The sequence below is a fragment of the Phalacrocorax carbo genome, chromosome 17 (genome assembly GCF_963921805.1).
Source record: "Phalacrocorax carbo chromosome 17, bPhaCar2.1, whole genome shotgun sequence".
Lineage (NCBI taxonomy): Eukaryota > Metazoa > Chordata > Aves > Suliformes > Phalacrocoracidae > Phalacrocorax > Phalacrocorax carbo.
In genome coordinates, this window is record NC_087529.1 from 8,634,426 (window position 1) to 8,655,774 (window position 21,349).

Genomic DNA, 21,349 nt, shown 5'->3' on the forward strand with positions numbered 1-21,349 from the left:
AGCTCTAGCTCCTGGGTGACTTTGACTTAAGCCTTGCAGTGCAGGAGAGAAGAGTCAGGCATTTCTCTGCTGGTCTTCTCAAAGCGTTACCAGCAGTCTCCTTCCCAGAGCAGCTCTGGGTTTGCGTTCTTCAACCTCAGCTGTAGTGACCCTGTGCTCCAGCCCTTTGGAAGGATCCCCCACTGCCACTGTGCTTTCCTGGCAGAGCTGAAGGTTCAGCTTTGTGCTCTGCTGTGTTTTTACTTTCCATGTGGAAGTGAAAGCATCCAAGGTGGCTGCTGCACTTCATGGTGTGATGATGAAGCACAAGCTCTTCAGTTTCAGTCACATGCAGCATCACAGATTGGGGTGGAGGGAGTGCCCGGGCACTGTGTTGTCTTCTCAGTGGGAGGACAGAAGGAGGAGAGGTCCAATGCCTGTCTGATTTTTGGGGGCAGGTCTCAAGTTCCTTTTCATTATCTGGTCTTCAAATACCCTTCTTGTCTGTAGCTGGAGAGGGAGCAGCCCCGCTACTAGCCATCACCTGAAGAGGATTGTAGGAGCAGAAATGGAGCAAAGGGATGAGAGGGAGAAGGAAGAGGGAAATACCTGAGAAAGAGCTATGATGAAGATGCTGAATCAGGAAAGAATAAAGTCATAAAGAAGAGTCACAGCATCTGATTCAAAGCCTTTTGAAATTGAGGGGAGGATTTCCTCTGTATTTGGTGGGTTTGAATTGGGCTGTAGTGAGAACAACCCACTGCATCATTTGAAGACATTGCAAAATTGGGGGCAGTGGAGGGGAAAAGTTTTTGAAAGAGACAGAATGGAAACCTCTGTGGCCTGGAGAGCTTTTTAAGGGTCCGGAAGAGCTGGTCTCGCTTGGCCAGGCTGTCAGCGCAGCACCAAGCCCTGGGTCCTGCCTGGGCGTTTCTTCAGGGAGCTCAGCACGCATGTCAGAAACTAATTTGAATGGTGGCAGGTAGGAGAAGAGGGAGGTGAGTGTGCGTCCCTGTTGCAAGGGTGGAAGACAGCCTTGTGTCACTCATCTTTTCAGTTCTGGTCATTGTCATGGAAATGTGGACAAAGATTTTAGCAAGGCTGAAAGGAGGGACTTCTGTCTGTGATGCTATTTTGGGCAGAGTGGCAGCTTTTGCATCTCAGCTGGAGAGAATTAGGTTTCCTCCCTAGGTAGTGGATGGCATTTGAGCACTTAGCCACTTTAGTCTGCTCTGCGAATTCCAAACAAGGTGGCCAGGTTTGATGTGATTTTGGGTGTTTCGGGGAGTCCTTGGAGATGGTTGTCTGAATACACTGTGTATTAACTGCAGCTGATGTGCATGAGCCTGCATCTATCCCAGGTACACAATGCCACCTGAGACAAAGCCCGGGGTGGCTTCTCTGTGCCAGCATATTGGATTTCAAATGTTCCACTCTGCTTGCATGGATCCAGCTTGCCTTCTCTAGTGACACACTCCTTGGCTTTCATGCTGCTGCTCACCCTTTCCTTCCTAACTCCTGCCATCAGCTAATTGCATGACCTTGGCTGCCCATGTATCCCAAACTAGCTTGAGGTGTAGTTGCCAGCGCTGGGAAACACTGCCAAAACAAGTAGGTTAGGAACCTTAAAGGGGATATTAGGTGTCCAAATCCTCTTGATTTCCAAAGGAAGGTTGGTGCCAAACTCTTCTAAGTCTCCTTCAACCTTTCCTCCCTCGTTCCTACATCTTGCAGTAACCGCTTGGATGTGCGGGGAGAGTCAAGGTTTGATTCTGTTCAACCCAGGGCTGCAGCTGCATATGCTTGAGCATTTTTCTTGGCCTTTCTCTGCCTCAGTTTTGCTATCTGGAAGGCAGTGGGCAGTGGTAATGCTTGCTTCCTTTGATCTGTACAGCTGCAGTTTCTCATACAGCATGGGGGTTCATCCACTGGTAAGCGGTGTTTCTCTGTCTGGAGACCAAGTCACCTGGAAGGTTTAAGGTGAACTTCGCTTTATCCTGGCAGTTCCTGGCTGGGTGGTACTGGTACATACCTGCTGGTGCAGCAACCCATTGTAGTGCAGGTCAGGTGCTCAAAGGAAGCTCTTTAGTGGAGCAGCAAGAGCAGAGATGTATCACGGCATCAGAGCAGGGGCTTGACAACAGGCGCCACCAAGAGGAAGGCATGAGTCAGGCCTAGCATCCAGCCAGGAAGAGATGGGGCTGCAGACAGCTACCTACGACATAGGTTTGAGCTCCACCTTGGACATCAGCAAACCTATTAGATAGCTCTGGTAAGGAGTGGGCTCCTTAAATGTAGCTGCTGGACCAGTGGGTAAAGAGTACATGGGTGGGGGTCCCAGGTGGGGCTCATCTGAGCAATTAATCCCTGTTAATATATCCAGGGCCCTGGCACTCCAGAGGCAACAGTGTGCTGCAGAATTGTTTCTGTTTTGTTAGTGCTTGATTGGTGCTGTTGAACTTGTTGCTTTTTCTCTTCTCTCTCTCCAGTGCACCAAAGCTGCCAGTCAAGATGCCCAAACCCAGCAAGGTGAACCAGGCCCTGGCAGGTAAGGATCCCGCCCTGTCCCTAGTGTTACATGAGCAAGCAGTTTACCTTTCTGAGGTACTTCCCTTCCTTTGTTAGTTTTTAGGAAGAGTCTGAAATGTTACTGGAATTTAGGTCCAAAGACTTTTCAGAAAGGCAAAGAAGCTAAACTTGGGGGAGAATAGGATGTTTAAGCCTTAGTAACTGGTTTTCTCATCAGTGCTGGTCCTGAGGCTCTCAAAGATGAGTGGGTTTATTTGGGAGTTGGGTGTTCATCTTTTCCTGTAGGTGTGGATGAGCAAGGAGCAGGGAGAGCACATGGCTCAAGCTCAGTGCTAGGTGTTACTTGCTACTTTTTTTCCAATTAGGGGGAAGAGTGGTGTGAGGTGGTGTGTGGTTTTATTGCAAAAGCCCAGGTGGTCTTTAGTTTAAAAAATTATTGTGATGCCTTGTCGTGGGGAAAGGAGGGGACAGAAGTTGAATCAGACATTGTTTCTTGTGGCCATAGACTAGAGGTGTGCTCGTTATCATCCAAACCTGTGAATACGATACTAAATATACCTGAGGAGCATGTCTGGGAGGGATGAAAGTGCCAATTTTTCATGCGCCTTTTCAGAGTAGATTTGGCTGTTAAACATGAAATGGCGTTGCCTTGAAAATGACAACTTGCGCTTGCAGCTTTCAGAGGAAGTGTTTCCATGCCAAAAACCATCAGTGCGTTTGCTCTGTTTTGACTCAGCCAGTGCCAAACCGTGGGACCCTGGCGTGGTGGTGCCTGGGGAGATGGGTGTTCTGCCGAGAGCAGATGTCTTCTCTGTACCGACACTGACTGTGCACTCAAAATCATATTGTGATGTGGTAACCCAAGTGTAGAGGAGTGGAAAAGACCTGGTGTATTGTATTTTCTGGGGGTTTTTGTACCCATATCAGGCATGACAGAATATCTGTTAACACTCTCCTTCATCTGGCTCTTGTCTGTGTGTGGTCTGTTGAGGTTTTTAGCTTCCTGGACACCAAACTTTGCTCCTGAGCATGTAGAGACAGTTATGCTCTCGCTCTTAGAGAAAATGGTTGCCACCTTATTTGAGGAAAGGTGATGGTGTTTGGTCTCCTCAAGTGTCAGGCCTTACCCTGCCTAAAAATGATTCCCGGGATTGATGTTTCCATCATCTAATGTTAGTACCATCATGAAAACCGTGACTTGCACGTCTCTCTAGCCAAACAGGCACTGTAAAGACTAAACCGGGTATCATCTGACAGCAAGCAGCCCATCTGTCTCCCCATTAGCAAATCAGTCTTTGTGGAAATGAGGTGTAAAGTCAAGCTCAGACTTTCTATGCGGACGACCTGGGTAGAAAAACTTCCCTTGCTTATAAAAGCTCTGAATTTCAGCCCCTGACTATTAGCACAGACTGTGTAATTAGGTACTTAATCACATAAAGGTAAATACAGCAAAGAACTGAAGAGCCCTGGTGAATCCAGGCAGTGTTGATGTTGGTAATGGTGATCTCATCCTATATGTATAGGTCATCCACTGTTAATTTGGAAGAGGTGAATACCCATGGTCCATTTGTGCCTTGTAATGCAACGTTTAGCTGCAAAAGGCTGCAGGAGAGCTCAGTAGAATAAGCTGTTCACCACCATTTAATAAAATAAAATGAAAAGGTTAAGCTTGTAATTGATGTCTCTGTTGAAGGCTGGGGGTACAAAAGAAAAAATAATTGCTCATTTTTAATAATATTCAGCTCTCCGTGAGGCAGCTAGCAAAAGGCACACCGAGTTGCAGAGGAGTGCAGAGCTGCATGGGCTGGGCTGAGCATGGTCAGCACAGAAGCAACTCCCTGGGGCCAGTGTCTCCTTCAGATCTAGGTCTTTCTAGGGCATAGCTTTGATTAGCACTCTGCTGCCTCCTGCCAAACGTGACAGACCTCAGAGGTGCAAGGGAGGAGAAGAATCTGAATTTGAGTCTGTCCTTAAAATCGCACAGAAGCAGAGGAAAAATCTGGACAAGTTAATTAGCAAGTGAAAGGAAAACAAATCTCTGGAAACATTTCTGGTAAAAAGCAAGCAGCAGAGTTCTGGTAAAAAGGCCAAATTTTATCACGAGGTTAATTGGCTGGGTCTTTAGGGACACCTTCTTCCCCTCCACACTCCCCTGCCTGTTTCTAGGACCTCTTCTGGGAAGTGGTATTTTGTTCATATTTAAATTCCTGCAGATGGTGTTTGTGTTACTTATTATTCAGGTTATTCTCTAACACAGGCTGGGCCCCTTTTGTTCCTCCGGTCCCCGCTGCACAACTCCTTCCTTCAGCATCAGCGGTGGAAAGGCTGGGGTCCTAAGGGCTCCCTGATGACTTGGAGGAGAAGGGAGTCTCAGACAGGAACTGAAGAAGGTTTTATTCTGGGAAGTGTGTCCAGAGGTCTCGCAACCCTTGGTCCCCATCCCGAGATGCCTCTCAGCAACTTTGGCTCTGGTTTGATGCAGAAGAAATAAAACCTCTGAATCTTATGGGTGATCTCAAGAATGCTGTAGGTGCTCCTCTTGGATGCAGAGGGAATTTATGGTGGATAAACAGGAGATGGGGGATCCCTTGGTTCTGAATGAGAAGCTGGGTTTCGTTTGTGTGACAGGCACCTGGGGATCTGAGTGAGGGATTTTTAAAACTCAGTCCGGTGTCTTCCAAAAGCATCACATGGGATCCCAGAAATCATGAAGCTGACTTTAAAATCGTGTTTTGTACAAAAAAAATTTTCCTTGCTTTCTGCTATTTTAATACTTCAAGGTGTGTGTGAAAACTTGGCTTTTAAGCTTTTTCTTTCCCACTCAGTATTCAGTTAGTATGGGGAAATGTCAGAACAGAGATCTGAGCCAACTGTTGTATTGGTGTTTAAGGATCAGCTGATCCTTAAATCTCTTGGTAATAATGTAGTTTAGCTGTGTGCCTTGGGACTGGGGGGTGGACTATGTGGTCATATGGAGGCCTTTCTAATGTTATTTTTAAGATGAAGACTGGGAGTTAACTTTTTGTTAAATGAAACCAAGTGTTTCTCATTTGCAGGATTCCCAGAGCTGGGGCGTTTGGGAACATACCAACCATAATTTGCTGGTGGATATAATCGTACAAATTAGCAGTACTTCTCTGAAATCTCACGTTATTTGAAGACAGGCTCTGCCCTTTCCCCTCTCTACCTGCTTAAATCTAGACTGGAACCAAAGGCATACCAGTCTGAGGTCTGTGCAAATACAGACCAGTAGCCAGAGCCAGTGGCCAGAGGGGCACGTTAGGCTGAGTATGGGAGCAAGTATGGTTAATGCTCATTATGTTATGTAAGGGTATTTTTCCCAGGCTCAGCTTCTGCACTGGATATTGCAAAAGTGACTTATTTACATGGCAGTCTGAGAAAAGTCAGTGGAAGTTGTCATAGTTCCAGTGAAAATAGCTGTACCCCAAGGAGTCGGTAACGTTGTACTTCTGGTCAAGTAGATGCTTTGAGCAAGAGAAAAGAGACAGTTCTCTAAGCGTGCTTATTGCAGATATTTGTAGGATCGGATCAGGTGCCAAAGGATGTTGTGCAAGGTTTTCTGTCTCTTCCCTCCTGCAGTCCTTGCAGGGAAAAAATCCCAGTGGCCAACGGAAAGTGTAAACATATTCATCAATATTTTTCAAGCTCCTGGAGTACCTAGGGAACAGCAGGAACCCTTGCAGAAACGCGTGGACATCCAAAGCAGTCCTGCTCTAGGGAAGCTTATCCTGCTACAGGTTGGCCCTTGGGTCTTCAGGTGAGAACTTATTCAGGTCCAGGGCTAGATTTGCTCCTGACATAAATCCACAGATGCCAACAATGAGTTTGAATTGAAATTGTGTCCATGGGTCAGAACTGCAGAATCGATCTGCAGATGTGATGTATGTCATTGTATTGTTTTGGCACTTTGTATGAACACACGCTCCCACAGAAGGCTTGGATCACAGGAGATCCCTTAGTGGGGACTCTTGTCACCAAACTTGTGGGAGGATTGTTAGAGGCTGAGATTTTCAGTATTGTATTAGAACTCTAAAGGAGGCATTGCTGCTGGGTTTTGAGATGAGCCAGAAGAGCAATGTAACACCAGAACAGCCCCTTTTTGGATGCTACCTTGATTTGAATCTGCAGAAGGTGATTCATTGTGTGTGTCTCTGAAGGCAGCAGAAGGTAAAAGTGGAAAATTACCTTTTCTTGTCTGGTTTAAGATTGTCCATGGGAGAACATCTGGGTGGGGGTAATTCTTGTGGTCCCATGTTTGCCCTGCACTGTATGTCTGCATGGAGTTGTAGATGCATTTGCAGCTCATAAAACAAAAGAGAAGGTTCCTAGAATATTTTTTTTTTCTTTGTGATGATTCATGATGCTGGCAGGCAGTTTTGGACATGTTATTCCAGGTATGAGAGGGGCTGTGTTAGGAGGTGACAGAACTCAGCTGAGGTTCTGTGGCTTGTGCTCTCACTTGGTTTGGTTTTGGAAGGCAACATTTTGTTCTCTGACATCAAGAGTCTGAAGTCAGTTGTTCAGCCTCTGCTTCTGTGGTATTCTTTTCTTTTAAAATGGGCTTTGCATGTTAGTGTTAGCAAGACAATATTGATCTCTTAGGCAAATGCAAAATTAATGCTTCTTATCAGTCAGCTGTGTGTAGGTGGTGATAATCCCTGTTAGTCTTTGGACTTGCTTTTCAAATGTCAGTCTCTGCAGTCAGTGTGATCGCACTGCTTAGAAGCAGGTTTTTTGGAGACAACTTTACCATTTCCTTTTCTGCACCAATTCTGGGGAATTGCATTTGCAGCCTCAGTGGGGTCAGGCTGAGTTGATCTTGTGCATGTTTCTCAGGAATGTTGTTCCTACAGGCTCTCTAATCAGCATGAGTTGGTACTGCTCTTCTGGGAGTACCTCCAACTGTCCTTTACGCTGCTGAAGGGGGAAAGTACCTGCCTGGCGCACATGCAGGCGGCAGCTTTGGTGCTGTTGCTGGGCTTCAGGTGTTCAGTTGTACTCGCTCAAAAAAACCCAGTAGCTTTTGTTATGGGAACCCTTAAGCTGCTGCTTAAGGCTCGAGTAGTGAAGGACTGCTGGCTTAGTCCAGGGTTGAGAGCATGCAGTAGTCTTGCAGCCTTCAGTTCAAGACTAGGAAGTTATTTTGATCGTGAAATTTCTGGATCCAATGTTCAGTTAGAGGCTTGCTGGCTTGTACTGACGTCAGGGGCTCTCCTCGGCAGTACCTGCTGGGAACAGCCCAGCACTGTCAGTAGGGTGAGGGGCACTAACTTAGTGTTTGTGTGCTTTGAAGATCCTCCTCTGGCCCTGCAGCTCCTGGGAGATGGGGGGGCTACACCTCAGATCTAGATCAACAGTGATGGTACCTAATGAGGGTGATCCATGGCTGCCTGGTTTGGTGTTACCTATTTCCATTTGGAGGCGCATGTTGAAACCATGCATTGGGCAGCCTGGTCTTCTGGCCAGACCAGCTCTGCCAAAGGTTTGGAGAACGCTGGGGAAATTATTTGATCCGTCTGTGCCCCTCTCCCTGTCTTGTGAAACCCTTTCTGTCTGTCTTTTGGTCCTTAGATGGATGGTTTTACTAAAACTTTCTCAACTATGTGTATCAGGAAAGGACTCAAACAGGTTCCGGAATATTTATTGTGCTTGGACCTTATGTGGAGCAGGCACAAAACGCGATCGGCCCTGCATAGGGGTAGTTCTGCTTGGTGGGGCATTGACACAGGCTTTGCGCAGGGGATTTCTAGTCACAAGGCATGGGTTCTTGACTAGTTGTGTGTTTGAGGCAGAAAATAGTCTTAACCACTTGCACACAAAGCTGCTGATACTTCCCTTCGTAACTTGATTTTCAGTCGTGTCTGGGCAAGGTAACTCTCATTTGTCGTGAACAAATGTGCTCCTATATCTTCTGTTCCCAACCCAGCCAAATAGATGCTTGAAAAAAGAAAATCCTTAGAAATCTCAGCTTTGGCTGTGAATTACTATGCAGGATGCTGGCAAGAGTTTCCATAGTGTTAGGATGTGGCTTTGCATGGTCTACTGTGATAGGTAACTTTTGGGGAAACACTGGCTTTTAAGTTGTCTGTTGTCAGCTTGCAACCATAAGCATTTTTATTTCTGGTGATGGCTGTTGCAGGTGGGGAAGTCACTTCTTGGGAAAGCAAAGGCAGGTGTTTTCCTTGAATGTAAGTTTAAAAGCAATATGCTACCGTAGAAATGTCATGACTTGTAACTGGCCTGTATTTCATGGGCAAGCATCATATTAGATCAGCATGATCAGTCCTGTAGCTCTCTGTGCCAGTTTTACCTTCAGGGAATGGCTGTCCTTTTTAATGATTCATTAGCTTTAATAAACTGCATCCCATGACTATAGCTGGCTGGGATGGGGTTGGGTGAGAATTGCATTGCAGCTGGGGGTGCTAGGAAAAACTGGAGTGCCAAGGAGGAGATGGTGTGGGGTGAATTGGGGGGGCTGCCACCGTGGGGCTGGTCAGGCAGGGGATTGAGTGGGGCAGCTCCAGCCCATGGTCAGCCCAGCACTGCTGCAGCATTTGAAGGTAGATAAGCTGCACTCTGGGGATTGGATTGGTGTGACACCTTTGAAACATGTAGCTTTAGGGGGAAGTAGCTGGGCAGGACTTTTAGGGGTTACCGGTGATGCCCCTCATCCTTCAGGCCCCCAGGGTTAGAGCTGCTTCCAGGGCTCTGGTGGGACTTTGCACCACAGCAGACTCAGTGCCTGAGGAGCCCTAAAGCCAAGACAGAGAGGAAGGTCCTGTTCACACAGCAGCTCAGAGGGTCACTGATGAGACTTGTGCCCATATTTCCCTGCTTTAATTTGCTGCCTGGGCTCCTCCCTTTAAAAGTCTCTGGATCCTGTCCTTGTGCTGACTCCAACCCCATTGCCTCTCAGATATTTTATGTCCTCTGAATCAAGGGCTTGGGTTTTGTTTTATTTTATCTCTTTTAATTTTCTTTGAAAGGTTAAAGTTTTTTTAATGAATGTGTTTCCCCGTTGTTTCCTTCCTGCATGTTGATCTCGTACCCGCTGTAGGCATGACGGCTATTCTGATGTCAGCCGCTGGACTCCCTGTGCACCTCACCTGTGTGCCGCAAGCTGCCAGCACCCATAAAGCCACTAAAAAACACAGCTCAGTTAAGGAGGGGAGGAAAGTGTCCAAGAAAGGTAGTTCCTGCTCAAACTCTGATATTTGCTTCCATCTCCTTCTCTTTATCTCTCTGCACTTGTTCTGCCTCACTCCTTTCCTCTTGTCTCTCCCCCTACCCTCTTGGCTCTTCTGATTTGACTGATGATGTTCACCCCATCAAGGGGAGAAGCAGGGCACGTCTCCTCTGGCCTGCACAGTCTCTGACAGGCTGTAAAATAAGATGATAAAGTAGACCCTGTCCAGTATGCTTCTGTCAGTCATTAGAGCTGGAGCAACCTGGTTGTTCTCTGTGCATGTCAGACTCTGCAGTCTCCCCCATAGTACTGCTGTACCCTCCTGGGGATCCCTGGGTGTCCACGTACCAGGACCTTCTCAGACTTATTGGTGGGACAAGTCTGGGAGCTGAGGGACCATCAAGGAGAGCATTTAATCCATATGTGCTCTCAAGAGAAGGTTTGCTTCTGAGCCATACTTCTCATGGTTGAGTCATGGGATGAGAAGGAGCTTCCAGACAAGCAGGTCCCTGAGTCATACAAGGCTTTCAGGGTCAAATTGCAGAGGATTCGTTCTCTCCACCTCTGGGTTGGAAGGGAGTGGAGTGGAGCCCTCTGTGGTGGATGTGCCTGGGCAGGAAGGGCCGGGTTACCCCAGCTCCTGCTGAGCTGAGCCGCCTCCAGGGCAGGGCCTTCATTTCTCCTCTTCATATCTCACTAGCAGCCCGCACCCTTGCCCTTGCACAGTTGGTGAGTTCCCAGTTTAGAGCCTGGTTTCCATCCATGTGTCGCAGCCCTGGGACCCCCTGGCAGGGGTAGGTGTGAATCCAGGCTGGTGTAACTGTAGAGGTGGTTTGCCAACCCCAGCACAGGTGTCCTGGAGTGGTCAATCACCACCAAACCTAAGGTACTTCCCCATTCAGATAAGCAAAGAGGGGATTTGAAGGGGGTGTGTGGTGTTCAACATGGAGATGCTTGCATTTAAGAAAGAGGGAAGAACCCTGAGGTGGAGGGGAAGAGGCATCTGGCTGTTTGGGGAGTTTGTTGGTGCCAGCATCTGTCTCCTTGGAGTCTGTGCATGCAGTGAGGAGGCTTGATGGGCGAGTAAGGTCCAAACCTGTCTAAAAGAGGCAGGAAGGTTGGTAGAAGGCAAACAGAAATTAAATGCAGAGAGAGGAATCTTGTGGAAATGCAATATGGAGGGAGCTAGGAGGAGGAGATGCAAATGGCAGGAAGGAGGAAGAGAGCAAATGTGGAGTAGGATGTGTGATGGAGGGGGAGGAGAAAGCAGGGGGCGGCAGAAGCAGTGAAGAACAGGAGGAGCAAAGGAAAATGGGAGGTGAAGGAAAAGAGCTGAGCAGAGGTGGGTGGCAGAGGGGCTGGATGAGGATCTTGCTCTGCAGAGCCAGCTGGCAAAGTGGTGGGTCATGTCAGCTCCTGGTACTTCACTCCTCAGGGTGGGCAGCATCCTTGCAGCCCTCTGCAGCTGGGGATGAGGACTGGATGGTGGGGACGCCTTGGAAACTGTGCTGAAGCAGAGCTGTGGAGGGGCCAGGCCCTCCCATAGAGGCATTGCCTTGCCCCTGTTGCTGGAGGAGCCTGAAAAACTGAGGGCCAGGCCTGCCATTGGTGTCGGTCACCTGCAGCTAGTTAATGACATGAAACTAGCTGTATTTAGGGCAAGGTGTGGCCACAAACACACAGCCCTGCTCCTCTGCAATGCAGCTGGCTGCTGGCTTTTCCTCAGTGGGCTCAGTTGGTAGCAGCATGCTCACAGCATTCAGCCCCTCCTCGGTGTGGAGGAGATGTGGGTGCAAGCAACCGCAATGCTTGCAAGAGTGTGGCCTTAATAGGAGGGTATTTCTTGCAACTTCTGAGCAGGGTGGGGAGAGCAGCAATGCAGAGCATGAAACGGGGCAGGTGGGGAGGATGCAATGTGGGCCGGGGGGTGAAAGCAGCACACACCATGTTAGGTATCTGCTGGGGGAGCAGAGGGGCAGCTGTAGCATACTGGCTGTTACACACCCTATCAGCAAGGCCTCTTCCTCAGCGAGATGCCGGTTCTTCAGTATTTGCTGCAGCACTCGGGTGCACGTGCATGTTGCCTGCCGGGGCTGCTGAGCCACACCTTGGCCAAAGGCTGGGTGTGCTGGGTCAGGGACAACACCAGCCTCTGCCCCCAGGGGTGTTTGGGCAGCTGGCTCAGCCCCAGGGCTGTGTGGAGAGCCAGGCTTGGAGGCCACCACCTCCCTGCCACCTCATCAATGCCACCTGCTGGGGCCAGTGCACCTCTGGGCTGGGGAGCAGAGAGGGGACACCTGCAGGAGGTATGGGACAGTGTCTGGGGAAGGGGCACCAGGCAGCTCCTTTTCCCATCTGGCACGGCAGGATTAGCCCCAGCCATCCTTGTCCTGCTCAGGATGTGCTGCAGAGGAGATACTTTGCCAGCTCTGCCCTTTCCAATGCTGACCTGTGAGAAGGGGCTGCTTTTCTCTCTTCAGTTTGCTAAAAATCCTGTCTCACTTTAGAAAGTGAGGTCCCCTTTTGCTGGGGGCAGGGAGGCTGGTCCTGTAGAGTGTGCAGCTCCTGGGTTGAAGAGGGTGCTCAGTCCGTCCAAGGAACAAGCTGGATTTGTACAACACCCCTCTGGGCTTAGGAACACTGCTCTGCAGTAAAAGTACCGAGCCTGACTTTCAGCTAGACTGTTCTTTTTCCCTTCATAGGCCCTGAAGCTGCCCACAGGCAGAGGTGGTCCTGTTTTGTGTCCTGAATTTCTGCATGACATGCCCTTTCCCCTCCCACACCCCTCCAGGTTTTTCCATCATGGAGAGCTCTAGGAAGAGCTGTACGTTCAGGAGCAGACCATCGGTGTGCTGACTACAGCCAGATGGTGTCAAAATAGGTGGTGGTGGGTGCAGCATACGCCTGCCGAGCCCCTTCTCACTCCCTGCTGCTGCTGCAAATCCTGGCCCCAAGCATTGATGGAATTGCAGCCAGCTTGGCAAATAGCTGGGTTGTGTTTAATGAAGGCGCTAATTAGTCAGGACTTGTTAACACTGTTGCTGTTCTGGCAGTGATGTCTCCGGCGCAGACCAGTGCTGCGCTGTGGGTGCTGTGGGTCTCGGGGAAGCCATAGCGCAGTGCCTGCCCGGAGACCTATCGGTGCTGGCACGCGGCCTGGCAGCGTCTGCCGTCCTGATGGATCGGCACTGCCTTCCTGCCAGCCGGCACAGTGCTGCGCTTCCTCGGGCGGCTGCAGCCGCCGCCTCGCGCCAGCACCCCTGACTGCGTGCTCAGCTGGGCTGAGACCCCGATGGGTGTCCGGGAGGGAAGCGAGTGGCTTGTCTGGCTCTGAGTGCTGTTCGGGAGTGGAGCTGACTGCCATGGAGGGGGACCGAAGGGAGAAAGCATTGTTTTGAGTCTGTGGTGCTACTTGTTACCCTTTCAGCTGTCTGCTTTTCCCCTGCGCGGAGGTTTTCTTGCACATCCTCTCTGGGGTGGGCAGTCATGCACAGAGTGCTGCAGTCACAGAGGGAGAATTGATGAGCATGCTTGTCCCTCCCTGCTGAGCAGGATGGAATCTGGCTAGGCGAGGGGAGTAATCCCAGCTGACTCTGGCTGCTCCCCATATGTCCTGTCCATCCGCAGCTGGGACTGCGGACTGTGCCAGGGCCTGTGGGAGCAGGGAGCCCATCAGAGCCAGGGGAGCTTGCTGTTCCCATGGGAGACCATCTCCTAAAGGAGACAGGCTGCAATAATAGGGCTGCTCTGTGTCGCGATCAGAGCAGCCAGGTTGCTTGGTTAGACTGCTGAAATGCTAAATATGGAGAAAGCTGTTTAACCCCAAACCTCCTCTCACCAGCCCTTCTAAGTCCGGGGAACAGAAGGCAGAGGTGATCAGAGTTGGGTGACTGTCCATGGCAATAACTAGAAAAAAACCTGTGTCTGGCCTGCACAGGATATCAGGAAAAAAAAGTCTGCTGCTAACCATATGGCTCATTTTGGGATACAGAAGGAGGTATGTTACTGCTGCAAGCATTTGGTTGCTGAGGAAGGATTCAAAACAATCTGTTAAATGTTGCCCATGGAAAGCCCTTGCTTCAGCAGGCAACTTATTATCTACAGGGAGGAAGGGGAAGCATTAAAAAAAATCGTTATTCCTCTCTTTGTAAATGAAAGAATGGTAAACATTCCTTCACATCCCAGATAAATCAATAGCACAGCATTGCAGCAGCTGGTGATAAACAGCATCGGTCAATTCCGCTATTGCATTTTCAATCTGCTATTGAATCCTGAAAGCTGTGGGGACTGAACGGGCTTTGATCCCAAGGGATGGCTAGAACAAAGATTTGGAGGCAAACACTTTTATGGAGCAAATGTTCCAGTAAGAAAGCAATTCATGTGCTGAAGCATTTGTGGCTTGTGCTGTGGCGGGTGCTGTGCCTCCCAGCCTTCTAGCTCCCGCCGTGTGCTGCTGTGATGTGGCCTGCCAGATGTGCTGGTCTGCCCAAGCAAGAGCCTGTCTTCAGAGGCAAGTTAGGCTGTGTGGGCTTTGCTACCCTTGCTGAAACTGAGTTCTTAGCATCAAAAGGCTTCCTTGGGACTGGACATTGAAGCACTTGAAGCTGGGGACAGATTTTTCTAAAGTATCTGGGCTCCCCAGCCCCTTCTCTCTCCAGACAACCTTGGTGGATCTAAATGCATCAGGCTGTTGTCACAGCAAAGTGACAGGAACAGATCAGAGATGCCACAGTGTAAACCCATCAGGCATGGGTTTCCTAAGGGTGGCTGAGGGCTGCATCACCCTCTTCTGCCTGTCTCATTGTCCCCAGCTCCATCCTAATGCCAGCTGGTGAGGTGGTGTAATGCCATTTGCTTTGCCTGGAATCCCTGCTGTACCCCACAGACTCTGCAAGGAGCTTGTTCTCACTCTTACCTGGCTCTGCACTGGGATTTTTGTCTCCTTTCATTGATTTGATTCAGATGAGCCTGGCTGGTTTTTAGGCAAGTCATCTCTTTGTCTCTTTGGGCTGAGGAAAGTCAACAGCAAGAGAAATGCACAGCAGGTGCTGCAGGGAAGGAGCATCCTCTGCCATCCTGAAGAAGGTGAATTGCTCTAAAGGTGATGAGATCTGCTGTGCAGGTGGGAGCAGGTGAGCTGGGGCGTTCTGCCAAATACTGGGCAGGCATTGCTGCTGGTGTAACACATCCTCCCTGCTCGCTTCCTTCACTGTCTTCACCACCTTGTCTGCATATCTTTTTGGCACTGCTTTCTCCAGCCCATAGCCAGCAGAGACGACAAGGTCACTTTCAAAAAGGGCCACATGGAAAACACAACCCAGACGGGGGACTTGGTGGTCAGTCTGGCAGGCAGCATGGGATCCTCAGGAATGTGAATGTGGTCGTCATCATGATCAGGTACTCAGGGAAGCAAATGGAGTTATGGTGGGTAGCAGCTAGCCCTGTTCACACGGTCCTCTCCAAAACCTGCACAGCAGAAGAAGCTGAAGCCTCTGTCTCCAATGTGACCATGAAGGTCTCTTGCAGTTGCATGCCAGAGCCTGGTTCCAGCTGCCATGCCTGGAAGGTGCCACCCTGTGTTTGGCATCCTGGAGCAGGGCTGTCACAGAGCACACAGCTAGGAGGGCTTCAGGCACAGTAGGCACTGAGCTGAGCTCTGATGATGAGCTGAGGCAGTTCAGACTGATCATGTCCCCTTGTGATTTGTTCCTGGCTGCAGCTTTTCATAGAATTATTAAGGCTGGAAAAGACCTCTAGGATCATCAAGTCCAGCTGTCAACACTACCATGTCTCCTAAACCATGCCCTGAAGTGCTATGTCTACATGTCTTTTAAATACCTCCAGGCATGGTGACTCCACCACCCCTCTGGGCAGCTTGTTCCAATGCCCAACCACTCTTTTGGTAAAGACATTTTTCCTAATATTCAACCTAAACCTCCCCTGATGCAGCTTGAAGCCATTTCCTCTCATTCTATTGCTAGTAACTGGGGAGAAGAGACCAACACCCACTTCACTACAACCTCCTTTCAGGTAGTTGCAGAGAGCGATAAGGCCTCTGCTCAGCCTCATTTTCTCCAGACTAAACAACCCCAGTTCGCTCAACCTCTCCTCATAAGGCTTGCTCTCCAGACCCTTCACCAGCTTTGTTACCCTTCTTTGGATGTGCTCCAGCACCTCAATGTGCCTCTTGATCTGCTGTGTGTGAGCAAGGTCCCAGTGGAGAGGATTCCTGGACCTGTTTCTTACCTTCAGAAGAGGCAAAGCAAGGAGCTGCATTCCCTGTGGGGTCTGGTGATGAGGCCTTGAAGCAGCTCCTGGCACTGCTGAGCTCTGAGCCCAAGAGCTGGCAGGCTGGGGCTTGCCCAGGCTCCTGTTTATCTCTTGCTCTTCTTGCAGCAGTTCTTGGAAGTGCTTTTCCTGGGAATTTTGGCATGCCCCTGAAGTGGAAAACACCTGCTTCCGTGTTTTTCTTTGGCTTAATGCTTATTTTATCCTGTTACCACCTTCCTGACTAAGGGTCTCCAGAGGGCGATCCTCACAGCTCTGCTCTGCCTGAGATGTCAGACATCTTTCCTCCTGCCTGGCACCAGTGCTTGGAGGGAGCATACATTTACCTCGAGGGCTCTTTTTCTTGTTCAGTGTGCTCAGTCATCCCTTCCACCTGCTCCTGCTGCCAGAAATCGTGTGTTTCAGGATGGCCAGGAATCCCCCTTCTTAAAATAACTCATCTTCATTTAGGAGAGTCCAACTCCTAGTTTATCAGTCTTAGTTAGCTAAACTCTTCCACCCCTCTTGCAGAGCTGGCGTTCACAGGAACAAGGGGCTCCTATGTGACACAGATTCTGCACCATCCAGGTCTTTGCCTGTTTAGTGACACCTGTAGTATGTAAGCAATCCTTCCCTTCTGCTTCACCATGTTTGCCTCTACCATGAAAAGTGGTTATCCAGAAAATAGCACCCTTCCTGCTGGTGACAGAGACTGCTTTTTGGGGTGGCAGAACAGCTGGTGCTGGCTCTGGCCTGACTGCCTCTTGATGCACAGCTATTTCAACCACAGAGGCAACACTTGTGAACCCTCCAACTTCCTTGAAAGCCCCAAAGTGGATGGGGAGAGCTGAAGGTGTGTGTTGTGCAGGTATACCTGCAGTTCTGATGCCTGGCAGTTGCACGTGGCGATGCTCTGCATCCACCTGGGAGCATGGCAGTTTGCAGTAACAGTACTCTGCTAAAGCACAGTTGATGTCCTACAGTGGCTTAGAAATGAGCTTGAGAGCAAAGCCCTTTGGGCAGTGTTGGTGTACAACAGGATGGAGGAGAATGGAGAAGGAAGAGCTATGCCTTTGCTGGCCTGTTCGTCACAGCACTGCTTTCCCTGACCTCTCCCAGAAGTAGATTTGGGAAGGGTGGGCAAGGTTCCCCCTGCCAGGTGGAGTCATAGTGCCACTTGTGCAAACATTGCCTTTCCTAGGCTGGAGGAAGAGTGTGGCAGCCTCTGTGATGGGCCTGATGACTGGTAAGGAGCTCATCTCCTCTTGCTCGGGGCTGGGTGCTGTTCAAAGGCACGCGATGCTTGCTGGCTTAAGCCAAGCCTTCCTGGGCAGCTCTAAAAGGATGGGATGGGAGTTGAGGTGACAACTGATGCTCTCAGCAGTAACTTGTAGTGTTGTGTGATGTTTGCGTAATCCCATAATGCATCCAAGGGGACCAGGGTGCTGGTGGGTTGCTTGGGTGCCCATGCCTGGGTGGATGGGAAGCAGGGATTATATTTAGGAAAACGTGAAGATATCAGTGTTGTGTGCTGCAAATAGGGTACCTGTCAAAAAGCTGGTTTGTTTTCTATACTCTGTGACTTGTGCTGTGTCTTGTTGGATTCAAATATGTGGAAGTTTGAGAGAACCACTATCTTATGCTAAGGATGCAAAGCTCATTCTGCCATACTTGAAACAGGGCCTGAAGCTTAGTGTATTGCTAGGTCTCTCCTTATCAGGTGCCAGCTGCAGGGTGTGAGAAGGCCCCATGTCAGCTGGGGCCACGTGGGAATGCCTTTTCTCCTTTGACACCACAGATGAGGTAATCCTCTATCCCAGTGAGACCACAGTGCCCTTGAGTTTGATCCCAGCTGGCCTCTGGTGAGCATGAAGTAAGTCCAGCTGGGACCTGGCTGGCATCGCTTAGGGTACATGGGGAGAACTGGAGCACAGCAGCTCCACGGCAGACCTCTGGGTGTACAGCACAGGACACCAATGTCTGCCAGTGGGTTCTCCCATCTGCAGCACTTGTGGTCCTAGTGGTAGCCATTTCTGATAGCAAAGCCTTTGCAGGGCTTGTAGGGGTCAGTTGGAGCAGCCTCTTCTCCCCCTCTAACCCTAACCTTTCTCCTTGGCATCCTGGCCAGTGACTTGCTTGTCTCCCTTCCCTCTAGCTCACCCTGCACATGCCCATCGGCATGTCTGATTCCTTCTCTTCTTCTTTCATCTCTCTCCTTGTGCAGCAACACCAACTGAGCCAGAAGCAGTGGTGAAGAGGTACCTGGAAGAGGTGAAGGGCTCTCCTGCTGATGAGGTGAGAGGACAGTGAAGCAACTCCAGCTCACCCAGTGGCCTGTTTGCTGGGGTGCTCTGAAAACCACGACAATGCTCAAGGACCATCCTTCCTTGGGCATCCTGTGTGGTAGTTACTGCTGCTTGCAGTGGCACTGTTAAAGCTAGGTGGAGATGCCTCAGCACTGCCTGAAGCCCACGCATGGTAACTGGTGACTTCTTGTCAGAGGACTGTGACAAAGCAAGCATGGTGTGGGATGAATACCTAATCCTGGCAATGCCTCTCCATTTGCCTTGGAGCTGGCTGCAGGGCCTGGGGTGGTGGAGGGAGTTTGACTTTAGTGTCTTCTCAGTGTTCATAGAGGTCAAAACTACAGAGATCAAAACCCTGCACTGGACCCGCTCTGTAGAGGAGTAGGACATAACCATACTCAGGTCTCACTCTGACAGCAGCTCTTGTCCTGTGCTGTCCCAGAGGTGGAGGAGTGGGGTGATACCAGCCAGACAAGGAAACCTGTCTCTGCCCTTAAACCTCCAAGGGAAGGATTTAAGTTGAAGGCAAATCTTCCTGAAGCATCTCCTTGATCAATTCCTTGGTGGGTCAGTCATTACCATCAGCCTGTGCTTGCACTACATGGTGGTTTTCTCCTTGCTGTCTTGGACTCTAGGACTGTATCATCTGCATGGAGAAGCTGTCGTCCCCCTCAGGTTACAGCGACACATGTGAGTGCAGCACAATCAAGCCGGAGACAGTTGGTCGTCTGACAAACTGCCAGCACTCCTTCCACATGCTCTGCATGCTGGCCATGTACTCCAATGGGAACAAGGTACCGAGCTGGCCCATCCTCACCAGGTCCTCTGTGCCTGGATGACTCAGCTGTGGAGCTCTGATGCCTGCTTCTCTCTGCAGGATGGGAGTTTGCAGTGCCCCTCTTGTAAAACCATCTACGGAGAGAAAACCGGTACTCAGCCCAAAGGGAAGATGGAGGTCTCCACTTATCCCCAGTCCCTACCTGGCCACAAGGACTGTGGGACAATCCAAATTGTATATCACATCAGCAGAGGCATCCAGGTGAGTGCACAGCATGCTCGCAGGAATGTCTGCTGCTGGGTAGCACAAGCTGTGAGAGCCTCCCAGATTATACAGGGATCTAGTATAGTACCTGCTGGCAGCCCGCCACTGAGCAGCTTAAGGTGCCTGGAGCCAGCAGCTGCACTGGCTGTTCTTTAGTGTACGGGTGGCTTGAGTCTCCTCTGTGAAAGATTTCTTCCCCCTTCAAGAGTGGCCCCAGGGTCTGCAACAGCCGTTTAACTACAATAAAGGCTAACGTCTGTATGAAGCAGAGAAGAGACTGAGCCTGGCTTACAAGGTGGGAGATATCCCAACATCTGGTTTTGCAACCCGTGTCTGAGGTTTCAGTGGTTGCAGTGAGTTTGCAAAGGTTTGAACCAAGTGGTGATCTTAAGGTGTCATCAGACCATGTGGAAAAACCTGTGGTTTGGGGTAGTCTCCCACTGGAATTTAATCTGAAGAGCTGGCTTTGTATCCCAGTGTGAGACCGCTCTTGGAGGACCCATAGTACTCGCATGTCCCATAAGAACAAGTCAGATACCTCATGCTTACTTCAGCAATACCTTGCTCCTTTTACATGGAAGAGCTGCTTTGAGATGGACCTATGTCAAATCCTGCTGCCAAGGGATTGTCCAACTCATATGAAGATGGATCCGTGCCAAAAATGTCTTACCTATTGCAGGGCCCTGAGCACCCCAACCCTGGGATGCCTTACACAGCAAGAGGCTTTCCTCGCTATTGTTATCTACCTGACAACGAGAAAGGCAGAAAGGTAAGGTATCATGCCCTGAAAACACGACCCTTCTCAGGTTGTCTCTTGGCCCTGTGTTGGTGGATTGGTGCAGCAGGGTTGCTTTTGGGAGCTGTCCTCATGATGCTAACTAGCTATTCTTAGTAGTTGCCCATGCTGTTTGTTCCTTACATGTATTTATAACCCCTCTGCCTTTGAAGATCTTTACCGCTTCTTCACAGTTTTGACTGTGAAGACTTCACTATCCTTAATCCCTTTACTAAACAGAATCATGTCTGATCTTTTTGGAAGACACTTCTGGCCTGTCTTGGGCTGTGCAGTTACAAGGGTTTGCACGGCTGAGCTCAAAGTCCAGTTGCTGGCTCTTCCCACCGCTGTTTCCTCTGGGTGGGTGTATTTGTCTGAACTTGTGCCAGTATTTTTCAAGTCCTGGAAGACCAGAGTATGCAGGGAATGGTTCTTCCCATCAGGGGAACCACATGGGTAACTAGGAGGTGAGGGAGATCCTGTCCAATGCTGGGATCTTGCGTTTCCTCCTGCTACAGCAAGGATATAGGCTGTTAAGCTTCTGCAAGCTGCTTTCATGTTTCAAGTCTCCTAGCTGCTGAAGGCCAACTTTGGTTCTTCTCTTTCCACCCATAGGTCCTTGAGCTCCTGAGGGTGGCCTGGAAGAGACGCCTGATTTTCACCGTGGGCACTTCCAGCACCACTGGCGAGAGCAACACGGTGGTGTGGAACGAGATCCACCACAAGACAGAGATGGACACAAACCTGAGCGGCCATGGCTACCCTGACCCCAACTACCTGGACAATGTGCTGGCAGAGCTGGCCGCGCAGGGTGTCACCGAGGACTGCCTGAGACAATGAGCTGAGGTGGGGGCCCGGCTGTGCCATGCACATGTCGGGGGGCCCACCTAGTGCACTTATTCCTGTTGCCTTAAGTTCCTGTGTCTGACTGCCTGTCACATTGAGCAATAACACTGTACTGCGGGAGCCCTGCCTGTTCTCTACAGTCTCTTTTTTTGGGAGGGAAGGATATTTTTGTAGAAACTGCGCTTGTGTCTCTGGATAGGGTTGATGGCTGCAGCCAGGACTGGCTGGGAAAGTGGTCCAGAGGTGACTGACACCCTTGTGAAGGCAGAACCTTGCCCTCGTAATGCCTGGGGACAGGATTGGGGGTGGGGGGGGGTGTCTTGCTCCCCTGGATCAGCTGGAAAGCAGATGATGGCCTCCCTGTGCCACACTGCAGCTCTCTGCCTGAGGCACCTCTT

At 50.1% G+C, this 21,349-nt stretch overlaps 1 protein-coding gene across 3 annotated transcripts in view; it reads left to right on the forward strand.

The window, feature by feature from the left end:
- DTX2 (deltex E3 ubiquitin ligase 2) overlaps positions 1 to 21,077 on the forward strand; it is a 39,155-nt gene extending 18,078 nt beyond the window's left edge. For 2 of the 3 annotated variants that reach the window (XM_064467566.1, XM_064467567.1), the window contains exons 4-10: positions 2,469 to 2,527; positions 9,587 to 9,718; positions 18,207 to 18,277; positions 18,924 to 19,082; positions 19,166 to 19,327; positions 20,010 to 20,099; positions 20,721 to 21,077. In XM_064467566.1, coding sequence (XP_064323636.1) covers positions 2,469 to 2,527; positions 9,587 to 9,718; positions 18,207 to 18,277; positions 18,924 to 19,082; positions 19,166 to 19,327; positions 20,010 to 20,099; positions 20,721 to 20,945 — 898 coding nt within the window. In that variant the 3' untranslated portion in view covers positions 20,946 to 21,077. The remainder of the gene's footprint in view (positions 1 to 2,468; positions 2,528 to 9,586; positions 9,719 to 18,206; positions 18,278 to 18,923; positions 19,083 to 19,165; positions 19,328 to 20,009; positions 20,100 to 20,720) is intronic. The other variant, XM_064467568.1, reaches the window with a different exon arrangement.
- Positions 21,078 to 21,349: the final 272 nt, after the last annotated feature.